At 47.4% G+C, this 12147-nt stretch overlaps 1 protein-coding gene across 2 annotated transcripts in view; it reads left to right on the top strand.

The window, feature by feature from the left end:
- Positions 1 to 11919, top strand: part of COL4A1 (collagen type IV alpha 1 chain) — a 149282-nt gene extending 137363 nt beyond the window's left edge. For both annotated transcript variants that reach the window (XM_082366216.1, XM_082366215.1), the window contains exons 47-52: positions 386 to 484; positions 1387 to 1599; positions 2500 to 2677; positions 6274 to 6388; positions 8509 to 8681; positions 10513 to 11919. In XM_082366216.1, coding sequence (XP_082222342.1) covers positions 386 to 484; positions 1387 to 1599; positions 2500 to 2677; positions 6274 to 6388; positions 8509 to 8681; positions 10513 to 10594 — 860 coding nt within the window. In that variant the 3' untranslated portion in view covers positions 10595 to 11919. The remainder of the gene's footprint in view (positions 1 to 385; positions 485 to 1386; positions 1600 to 2499; positions 2678 to 6273; positions 6389 to 8508; positions 8682 to 10512) is intronic.
- The last annotated feature ends 228 nt before the right edge of the window (positions 11920 to 12147 follow it).

Raw genomic sequence — 12147 nt, 5'->3', positions numbered from 1 at the left:
TAAACCTGGTGCCTAAACATTATCAGAGACACCAGAACGTGGCCGAGAGGGGGGGGAAACAACTGAGAAAATGAAAATGCATCAGATCTCTCCCTACCCCCATGTGACTGCCTTTCCCCAAACCGTGTGCCAAACAATAACAAGAATAACAGCAGGAAGCCGGGGAGAACCCCGAATTCCGAGATGAGGCACACCCCACGTGGGTGTCAGTCTGCAGAGTGTGTGTTAACCTTCTGGCTTTCTGGGAAAGCTTTCCCACCTGTAGTCCGAGGCCCTGTGCTTCCCTCTCAGGGGGCCAAAGAAGACATTTCAAAAGGGAAGAAACAGATACAGCCTATTTATTGCTCTCTACAACCAGATCATGAACTCTTTCTCCTCTCTTTAGGTGTGACAGGGTCTGTGGGCTTACCTGGGCCGCCAGGTATTCCCGGGTTTGATGGGGCCCCCGGCCAGAAAGGAGAGACAGGACCCTTTGGACCTCCTGGTAGGTTTGCTGTGCTGTCCCAGCCTCACTACCCTCTATCTGCATCTTCGGATTAGAAGCCTTAGGCCCAGGCATATGGAAACCTGTGAAAGGAAGTGTTTCTTGAAAGATTTCCGTGGAAGTCTGTTTCTTAGGAGAAACAGGATCTTACAGAGGAGCTAAGGGTTGTCATCATTCTTTTCTGTGTAGGGAGACAGATGTTGATCAAAGCTCAGTGTCTCCCAGACGTTACTGAAAGAAGGCCGCTAGGGACGGCCCTATCTGGTTTCCTAAGAGTCTGCAGCTCAGACACTCCATTTCAGCAAAGGGCAAGGGGAGCGGATGATTGTGCCGTGTTGGCCAGAAGGCCACTGACTGGCGTGGACTAAAGTTGATCTGCTTCCCAAGAAGCAGGACCTCAGAGGTCCCATCGTGGCTGGGATGCCAAAGGCCGAGGGTGCAACTAAGTAGACAGAGGGCCCAGCCCAGCAGGAGGCCTGTGAACATCTTGCAGGCAGCATGGTCGCCCAGGGGACAGGAGGACACCCTGCACGGGAGCTTCCTTCCACCCTTGATTCCATACGCTGGCTTTGGGCCACTAAGGCTGGGAAGCTACCTTAAAAGATGGTTGTTTTAACCACCCTATAATAATCCTCCCTCGGAGGAGCTCCCAAATGCTGTGTGAGTACACGCGTGGAGTCGTGTCATTTACTTCCTTTATTCATGTATTTATATTTTCACGTATTTCATTTATTCGTTGGACTGAGTTTATGAGCTTCTGCTTTGCACCAAGCACCGTGCTTATAAAACATCTCCAGGTGGGATGCAGAGAGGAGAAGCTGAGGTAGCACGAGGGAGGGGGTGGTTGTACTGAGTCTCGCCTGTCTGTAACTGAGGAAGCGAATTTCTCTGCTGTCTTTCAGGTCCAAGAGGCTTCCCGGGTCCACCCGGCCCTGATGGGTTGCCGGGATCCATGGGTCCCCCAGGCACCCCGTCTGTTGATCACGGCTTCCTCGTGACCAGGCACAGTCAGACAACAGACGACCCCCAGTGTCCTCCTGGGACCAAAATCCTCTACCATGGGTACTCTCTGCTCTACGTACAAGGCAACGAGCGGGCGCACGGCCAGGACTTGGGTGAGGCGTCTACAGATGGTGTGTTCATTCCGCGTCGCGTGTCCAGCGCTGGGGGGTGCCGGGCTGTGTTCCCGCTCCGGTCCTGCGGTTCAGAGTGTCACCAAGACCTAGTCAAGGAAAAGAGTCCTGTTTCCCTCCATCCTTACCAAGTGGGCCATCCTTACCAACAGCCGCCATATTACTAATGGGAAGCCAGGCAGACATAAAGGCTGACTCTTTGAAAATTTTAAATTAATAAAACTTTTGACCTCTTCTTCAAATTATCAAGTAGGATCAAGATATCTGGAGTACACACTTAACAGTTTGCATTCATAGTCATAAAATAGAGCAGCTTTACTGTTGCTCTTTTAAAAAATGTCCACGTTATCCTGTCCAAAATTCCTCTGTCCTTCTATTAGTTTAGATCAATAGAGGGTTGTGTGTTTGTCGTCATTTTCTTAGTCCTCTCCGGATCTGCTCCACTGAATTATGTTTTAATGTTTTACACCTCTAACTTTCACTGAGGTTGCAAACATATATAAAGACGGCTCTGCATTTCGTGAAAGACGCGGTCCAGTGAGTTACTAGCTGTGGTACAAGGAGCTGCACGTTAACTTCCTTCTAGAATTCAGTTGCAGGAAAAGGTCTCTCTCTACTGATGAACTGCTTTGTTTCTGTTCATCCTGCTAATTCTTGATGGTTTCCCTTTGGCCTGGATCACTTTCCATTGAATTTAATGCTCATTTCCAATCATACTAGTTTGTTTGGTACATTTATTTCCTTCTTTCTGTAATTGGCAAACATTTTTACTTCCACCTTAGCGGACGTGTAGGATAGATGTCTTTATTAGCTAGCTCACTTGCATTCTGTGTCGAGGCAGACTGCGAATGGTAAGCAATGTCTTCTCCCTGCGTCCCTCAGGCACGGCAGGCAGCTGTCTGCGCAAGTTCAGCACGATGCCCTTCCTCTTCTGTAACATCAACAACGTCTGCAACTTCGCCTCCCGAAATGATTACTCGTACTGGCTGTCCACCCCGGAGCCTATGCCCATGTCCATGGCGCCCATCACCGGGGAGGGCATCAGGCCCTTCATCAGCAGGTGAGTCCAGCCCATCGGAGCACACATACAGTTGACGAGGAAAAGCAGCTCACAGTCAGGGCAGAGGTTATTTTTGTGTTTTTCCATTTTCCCCCAAACATTTGATCCATTGCCATTCCGTTTACTAATTCTGATACCTGAGTTTTGTAACAGAAATCAGCCATACGAATAATTGGATGTAAAAGTCAGTTACCTTCTTAAAAAATTTTAGTGCAAACCCTTGGTGAGATAAGGCCCGGCTTTGGAACAAGACGTGTTACCTTGCGTGACTCACTGGGGTGACTGCCTTCCCTGCCATGAACCAAGCAGTGTCGCTGGCGCCCCCGGCAAACTTCAGAACAGCTTTGCAGCTTTTTTCTTTCTTAAATAATTATCTCCCTAAGGAGTCTTTTAAGGTATAATTTTTGGAATCACCCCGAAGAAACTTTTTAAACATTTTTATTTTTTAATTGTAGTAAAACAATAACATAAACTAACATAACACATAGCATAAAATTTACCACCTTAACCATTTTTAAGTGTACAGTTCAGTGGCACTTAACTGTGGGTGTGAGGTGGTCGCCAAGAAATTATGACACCACGGACATACTGTATGTCTGTGCTTTATATATAAGAGATTATACTGAGGTATCGTGTGCATTAACATGTGTACATCCTAAGATTTTTCTCATTCTCTTCCACCCCACCAGTTTTTGCACTCTTGAGGTGATATTGTACCCACTGAGATTGCATGTGTTTGAGCGACTTCCCAAATTAAGTGCTTTCCACACTAATTAATGTCTGGGGTATGTTTTCAGGTCCCTAAGAGTCTTCCTGGTAGGAAATAAAATGGGAAATTGAAATGACTGTGACCGAAAAGTACACGATTTTCCTACTTTTGCCTCTTTCCTTCTAATTAAAAGTTGCTTCCTTAGCTATACTCAGAAGCAATAGAAAAGTGGCAAAGGTATGAACTTGTTTGACTGAGAAGCTAGCCTCTAATTTTACTTTTACACGCGAAGAGAGTAAAGGATGAAAAGAACGGCAAGGCGGGACAGGTTTTCCTTAGGAAAGTGAGAGTGAGAAAGAACGGAAGCTTTTCTATGTTTCCTTTAGAGAAATAACAGCTTTTGAATAGGAAGAAAGACGAGTGATGTGGGCTGAGAGGTGTCTGGAGTCAGAGGGGAGGGGGGCGGGGGGGGTGCTTGGAGCAGCCCAGCGCCCCGTGCGGTGACCACCCGTCGCTGGATGGTCACCACCTACTTCGGACTGGTCACTTACGGGGTCTGTAGCTCCAGAGCGTGGAAGGCTGGTCCTCACAGAACAGTCTTGTTAAAAGAATGTACCGCAGAGACCTGGACCAGAAAGGCTGGGAGATGCCTATTGGAAAAATCAGGTTTTTGATGGCCGTACCTCAAAATATCTCCTGACAGCTTTCTTAGATTTTTCTTTTGAGCTGTAAGAAAACTTATCTCATGGGTCTTAAAATGGGAAAAGTCACTGGTAACTTCCAGAGAGGCACCTCTCAAAACACAGAAGTCCTTCCCATGTGTCAGGGGTCCCTGTGGGCTGATCTGTGTTGACTTTTCTTGCTCAGAACCACGCTGGGTGCACAAGAACAGAAACTAACCACTAACCACCTTTGTGTTTTTGTTTAGCTTTCCTTGGACAACAGGTAGAAAATGATTATTCGTTTTTGTCTCCTAATTACCATCTTGATAAAATTGACATTGACCTTGATTTGGTTGGGACACAGGGCTCTGGGATGCGTTTAGGACATTCCAGAAACAGGTCCAGGAGAAGCCTCAAGTCTGAGACTTGCTTTTCTCTGTAGACCCGTTACCATGAGTTGTTTAAACGCCCCAGCGCTGCCCATTTCGGGGTTTTCACGTCTCCCTGTTAACGGACCCACAGATGCATTGTGTCTGATGTGACCTCAGAAGTCACATCCTTTAAGTCACTGCTCCGAAAGCACACACATCTCACATCTCCTTTTGTAATAACGCTGCCCATTCCTCTGGGTCTCTGAGCGCCCAGGTCCCACGGTTACTTTAACTTAGTGGTTTCTAACGACTTCTCAGGACTCACAGGTTCCTTCTGAGGTCTCCCTTTTGGGGACGTCCTAAAGCTTAATTTTAGAAAGAGTTAATTACAAAATCCTTCCTCTTAAGCAGAAAAAGTAGCAACTTTTCTGCTGTCATCCTGACAAAATTTTCTAAGCACTTTCCGACTCTCTGCAGACATGAATCATCAAAAACTACGGACTGTTTAATTGTTCTAGATTGAAGACTGTGTTCTAATTCTGCCTTTAGACACAACTAACTGTGGTGTCATATTCTCTTAGGTAATATGGGGAATGAGAGTGTATGGATTTTAAGGGACCTCGTGGCTCGTTAAATCTGTGATTCTCTGTCCCCTAGCACCCATCGGACGGGGTCCAGACCACGTCTCTGCAGCGGCTTGAACCCGCCAGCCCAGAGAGAGCCTGACATGAAGCACTTTCCTCTGTGCTCTGTGTCTGCTCCTGTGTCTGGCAGGCAGATGGTGGCAGATGTAGAAGGCCAATTTCAGTCACTGTTGTTCAGCTGAGCCCTTTAATTCATCTGCATTTGTGTGAATAAAATAGAAAATAGCGCACGCACACACACACACACACACACCCCCACGGAAAACCGAACGACTCATTTCGGCCCTCTTCCCACTCCTAATCCACTGTCATGCACATGCTCCCGCATAACTAGGTGTAACTATTAACGCCATTTATAGTCAGTTATCAGCATTGGTAGCACTCTGTTCAGTTTGTGACTTGAATATAATTATTTTACTGCTGATGTTTAAATTTTTTTTTTCAACAAAACGTCATCCCACCATCGAAGGGTCGCTGAGTAGAGCAGGTCCGAGTCGGAACATGGTGTGTTGCTGTCATTTATTCTTGGGCGCAGTCCCAGCGGCTGAGCACGAGCCAGCCTGGCTTGGAGGGCATCCAGTGCGGCCTGGGGCAGGGGCCCCCTCACTGGTCTGTCGGTTCCAGGTCTGGAAAGAGTCTCCGGAAGAGGCTCACGTGGACAGCCAGCCCTGGGTTTTTTTTATCTGTCTTAGTTACTATAATTCACTAAATGTTCTTCTTACATTGAAGATGATTCAGGGCTTAAAACAAATCGCCGTGTTCCGGAAGTGGTAGCCCTTGGATTGCACCATCGCCGCCTTCTTGAGCATTCATTGTGTTTGCTGAAATCCACACTCATTGCTGAAATACTGGAAGGCACTGAAATACACAGAGGAGAACACAAAAGTCTCCTGCAGCCCCAGCGCCTCAGGAGATGGTCCCTCTTACAACCTGGCCTTCCGGTTTCCTTCCTGCTACAGAGTAGATGGTTAAATGACAAGTGTTGGGTCTGGTTTTGAGTTTAATGTTTTAATACTGAGGCAGGCTTATCAAACCAATTAGAAGACCCTAATCCTCAGAGTCCAAGCAGGGGACACCTGGTCTGTTTGATGAAACACATCATTGGGTCGGAAAGATGGAGTGACGAGACGGAACACAGATAACGGGGAAAGGGGTGAGCAGGTGGGGCCTCCCTCGGCTGTGCTGAGCGCCTCTGCTCCGTGCCTTCCAGGTGCACTGTGTGTGAGGCGCCGGCCATGGTCATGGCTGTGCACAGCCAGACCATCCAGATCCCGCAGTGCCCCAGCGGCTGGTCCTCGCTGTGGATTGGCTACTCCTTTGTGATGGTAAGTATTTGGGGAAACTCCATATTTCCCCCAAAGAGCGGCCCACAATCACCCCACCTCTTTCCCCTTGCTCCTGGGACACCCTGCAAAGCGTCCCCAGGAGCCTGGCCTGCTCCCCTGGGAGGGGACAGCAGGGGGTCCAGCGCCCGTCCAGAGCCCTCCTCATCCACGGAGTGGCTGGGACTAGGTAGCTGGGTGACCTGATGAGATTCCGAGTCAGCGCCTCCCTGGGGGAAGAGGAGGGCGCGCCCATGGTGGGAACACATTTACTAAAACGCTTGCAAGCCCCAAAGCCGAAGCTAGAGTCAGGAAGAGAGCGGGGGCACTGGCCGGTGTCAGGGGCCCGAGGGTCCACACCCCTCCCACATGAGTCTGCTCTCCTACCGCCCAGCTGCCCCAGATGCCAGACCCCCGATGCTCCCTTCCTCCCAAAAGCCAATGAGAACAGGAAACACAGCACCCTTTTGAGATCCCGTTGTAGCTTCTTATTTTATTGCCTCAGTTTAAAGTACTGATTGAAAACACAGAAGCTCTGAACTTGGACGATCAGGTTACACTGGAATCACTCCCGGTAAAGGATCCTCCACAAACATTTCCCACGTCACCACTGTAAGCCCGGTCCCATCTTCACACTCCCAGATGTGGCCAGGTCGTAGGTACCTTTGACCCCCAAATCATCATTAGCCTTGTTACTTGATTGACGGGGAAAGTGGCCTCTTAACTGTTTTTTTCTGCTGTAAGTTATTCCAAGTGTAGAAGTTGCCAGGAAAGCAGTTCTTCGAATGCTTGTGTGTTGGATTCTCACCAGTCGTATGGTGAGGTTTCCTGGGTTGAGGAGCCTGCATTTAGCCTCTTCAGCAGGTCCAAACAATTGCAACAACAAAATTTAGCAAGTCGTTTTGATAATTCTAAATACCGCATGGCGACTACTTTATCAAGAAAACCGAAAAGGTTAGAACTGTGGTGTAGAGAAGTCAAGATACGCGCAATGATGTAAGCATACAACTGTGACTCAGAGGCAGATTGGACTTTCGACTCCATAATATAAGAAATACTAGATGGAGTCTCAGTTTGACAGAAGAGGCCCTTGATCCAAGGAGTAAAGAACGGAGGAAAGCACCTGTCACTTCCCCGTCCCTTGTCCTGGTGTCATACCAAGATCTGAACCACGATTGCCCATCATTTCTCAAAACCAAGAGCAAATCAAAATGATGAGGTCCTGGAGAACAGGCATCCCATCACTGCCGAGCCGGGGGGCTTGTGGTGAAGCTGGGGGGCTCGGATCTGGCAGCCTCCAGAGGCCTGTTCCCATCTCAGCTTTGCCTGGGAAGTGTGATCTGGAATGTTCTGGGATCCTGGGGTTCTCATCTGGGAATCAAGGGCGTTAGCTTTGTCCTCAGAGGTCCCTTATGGCTCTAAAATTCCACAGTTCACTTTTCTAATGTCCGTAATAGCCGTCCTGTAGAGGTTTTGCCATATCTTCCATTTGTACGTCATTCATTTTATGTCTTGGTTTCTGAGGACATGTGAGCCTACTTCAACCCAATTGAACAAACAGTTACCATAGTAGCTTTCTTTTCCCTCTTTCTCTTGTTTAAGTTTTCTCTTCTTAAGGAAAAGAAAATGGATAATGTAGCAAATAAAGGATGTAGCGAATAAAGGATTTTGCTACCTAATGTAGCAAATAATAAAGGATTTTGCTACCTAATGTAGCAAACAAAGGATTGTGATGATCCCGTATAATTTTGTTTAGAAAGTCTGATGTCTCCCATCAGTTGGTCCCAGCATCCTCTGCACATTTTGGCTGTCATCTCACGCCCCAAGTTAGAAGAGGTTTCAGTGTTCCAAGAAGAAAACAGTGAGGACAGCGTTTGTTGAAATGCTGGTGAAGCTGGACCAGTCACCTCCCATCCCTGGGAGGAGCGGCCAGCAGACGCCTGGCACTGGGTGCGCCCGGCGTGAGGCCATGGGGCCGTGTGGCTGCTAGTGTGTTCCCTGGTGGCCTCGGGGGACAGAGGGGGCGGCTTTCCAGGAGGGAGCACCCCGGCTCTTCCCCGGGGCCCGGGAAGCCCATCGGGGCGGGCGGGCACCTCTGGCTCACGGCTCCTGTTTCCCCACAGCACACCAGCGCCGGAGCCGAAGGTTCTGGCCAAGCCCTGGCCTCCCCTGGGTCCTGTCTGGAAGAGTTCAGAAGCGCCCCCTTCATCGAGTGCCACGGCCGCGGGACTTGCAATTACTATGCAAACGCTTACAGCTTTTGGCTTGCCACGATAGAAAGAAACCAGATGTTCAAGTAAAGTGCCCCCCTCGCCCCCCTCCCCCCCACCCCCGGTGGCTTTTATTTTCAGTCTTCCATGGTCCATACACGTGCTCCGGTGCAAAGTCCCAAAGATGGTTCTACAGCAATCCTTAGGAAGGCTTCTTCCATGGATAGGATAGGATAGGATAGGAACAGATATTTGGTTCTGTTCTACGTGGGCAGATAATCGAAACCATGTTCAAAGGCAGAGCTTAGGTGACAGGCTTCATTCGTTCATTACTGAAGAGCCATGAAAGAAAAAAGTTCAGTTTTCAGTTTTTCAAGATGAATCCACGGCAACGTCATTAAGACGGCTAAAATCTGCAAACAGAGCATTTTAAAACATTGTACCTTTAACCAGCAGGGAGAGAGAAAGTGAATAGCCTTGGTTTTCATGGTGTTTATAATGCTGGATTGGATGTACATATTGCGAGTTATCAGTGACCGTTTTTCAGGCCTGCGCATGAAAATTAATTTCAGCACAGGTGCCGCTGAAATGGATACGGAGAACCTTTTCTTTCGTTTCCATTACCAAAATTTCACCTTTAAAACAACGGTCCCAAGTGGCCGTTGACCTTGAAGTTAGTCTGGAGCGGGGCCCAGTTTGTACTGGATGGGAACACGTAACGAGGCCTCTGCCCGGTACTTAGTACCAGCTGCAGCCCTGCTGGCGCGGACGCCGGGCGCCGATGGGGCTGAACAAGTACCTACTGTTCAGTCCCCCGAATAAGTGCTTCTCGGCCCTGGAGATAGTCTTTACCTTTTCGGAGAGAATTCTGTGGGCCTCTGCTATGACCCTGTCTCTTTCCAGCTTAGATCATAAAGGTGAAGCAGCGCGCCCACTACTCGTAAATTTCTAAGCCTCAAAAAACTACCAGGTGCCTTTCTAGTAGCTCACACGAGACTTTCTAGGCACCTGGGAACTTGACATCAACCCTCCAGATACAATTTGACCATTAGCTACCGAAATGAGCACCAGCTCCCGGGGCTGCCCATGATAGGGTTAACAGGTAACAATGGGTTTTTTTTGTTTTCTGGTCTTTTTTTCTGAACCAGCAGCCTGGTACAATTAACTGAAATGCCTTCTTAAACAAAACTAGGTAAGATCCCATTAATTTAAATAATTTGGGGGCACTAGGATTTTCACCAAAGTTGCTAACGTAAGCCACCTCAATTTTAGGACAAGGTACTCTTATTATATGGCTACTTTAATTGGAATAAGATTTGATTAGTACTCGTTTTAGTTCAGACTTCACTTCTCCAATAGTCAAAGAACAGAATTCCTAGGATCAAGGAAGCATTTGGAACACTAAATGTCTTCCCCTGTCTTTGGCCTCTAATCAGACCACCTGTGTGAACAACTTTCAAAAGTTACGAATGTATTTTGAGGTCTGGTTGATTATTCCAGATTTGTTGTTCATTCTGTCATTCAGCAATGATTTAATGAGCACTTAGGATGTGTGTGAAGTGTCTCAGAGAAGAACATCTTCCTAGTCTGGGGGTGTTTATAATCGAGTTGGGAAGAGAAAACAAAAGGTTAACCTATAGTTTGAAGAGGCAGGGTCTGTGGTGGGGAGTGGCTGAGACTTTGGGGTCAGACAGACGTGGGTGACTCTGGCGGTGCCCTCACTCGCCCTGTACCCTTGGCCCGAGGATGGACGCAGGTGATAACTTGCAGGTGTAACCGAGGCCGTGGGACGCCTCCAGCACGGTACCCGCTCAGAGGCAGGGTGAAGGCTGGTCCCTCGGGGATCTCTGATGGGAGGGAGGGCCGAGGAGCTGGCCTGAGCCGTGCGGTGACACTGACTTCTGTGCTGCCTTTCAGGAAGCCCACGCCGTCCACCTTGAAGGCTGGAGAGCTACGCACGCATGTCAGTCGCTGTCAAGTGTGCATGCGGAGAACATAACGAAGCCGGCCCTCAGCTACGTCACAACATGGTGCTATTCCCCCCTCTTCCCTCCTTCTTCTTCTAACAGCAACGAACTCTAGAAATATATCCTGTGTACCTCACTGTGCAGTATGAAAACTGTAAGGTGCCTGATAGGAATCTGCATAACTAACACACCCTGCTTCGTTGGCCTCTACTTGCTGAAGGAGAATCCAAGACCACGATAAGCTGCCTGTAGTGAAGTCCCAAATGGCACTTCTGATGAAATAAAAAATATGTCTGTTCTACAGTTCAGTGCACTGATGTGTGAAGTGAGACCCATCAGAAAACCAAAGGGTGCTAGGAGGGCTGTGGGACCTTCCATCCTGGGCGAAGCCCGTTTGCATTGTTGTATTATAACAGATCCATTTCACACCCCAGGTGAAACGTCTGTTGATATCACTGTCTAACTGTTTCAAAATTCAGGTCCCTCGGTCTGTACAAATAATAGTCGTGTAAAGCCGATGGTTGGAACCTCCAAAGGGAAGGAAGGGGGCCTAGCAGCCCTGTCCTCCGACCGCCCCACCAAAGAAGAATCTCGGGCTTTCTGCTCTGTGCGGTACTATGCAGCTGCTTTTGCAGAAGTCTCGGGTTTCCTGTGACATAAAGATGGTCCCCAAAGTAGGCAGAAATGAAATATATATATATTTTAGTAATTTATATAGATGTCAGCAATTAGGCAGGTCAAGTTGTAGTTTCATTTCCACTGTTAAAATAAAGCTTACATAGTTTCTTCCTTTAAAAGCCTGTGTTGTCCTTTAACAGAGATTTTTAAACACTAGGGTATCGAATGTGAAACACCAGTTTTCATTGTTCACCTCCAAACCAAAAATTGTGTGTTGCCAAAACCAAACCCGGCTTCACGGATATGGTGTCTATTACAGGAAAACATGTACTTTGAGCTTCTTGTTTTTATTCTGTTATGAAATATCTTCAGGGTTTTAAACACTAATCACAAACTGAATGACTTGACTTCAAAAGCAACAAACTTAAAAGGCCTTCATTTTATGAGTACTCCTCATCCTTCAGCCTGGTGTGAGAAGTAACTCTGTCGAAGCAGAATATCAGTATTTTTACCTGTAAGCACATTCAGGCGGCTTCCTTGGTTTTTCGTGAGTTGTGTTCAGACTTCAGCAGGGGAGCGGATGGATTGCAGGAGAGCAGAATTGGACCACTATGCCTGAAACGACATTTTACTAAAAGTATCCAAAACGTTTTTAAGACTACTAAGGCCTTTTGTGTAATTTCTTTAAATGTGTATTTCTTAAAAATTCAAATTTGTAATAAAACTATTTGTATAAAAATTAAGCTTTTATTAATTTGTTGCTAGTTTTGCCACAGAAACATCAAAGGAAAAGTTACTGCACAAGCCACTAATAAATTTGTAAGCTTTGCAAATTTAGATCATATTTATTTTGTAGTTCTTCCAGATGAGAGTCTCAGACTGGGTGTAATTTACAGAAATTACTACAAAGAAAAAAAATATGGTCTTCTCTTTCATCCCTTCCCCCTTCCCTCCCATCTGTCCATCC

This window comes from Balaenoptera borealis (genome assembly GCF_965194805.1).
Source record: "Balaenoptera borealis genome assembly, chromosome: 18".
Lineage (NCBI taxonomy): Eukaryota > Metazoa > Chordata > Mammalia > Artiodactyla > Balaenopteridae > Balaenoptera > Balaenoptera borealis.
The sequence above is the reverse complement of the archived record's forward strand: the minus strand, read 5'-3'. Positions and strand labels throughout refer to the sequence as shown.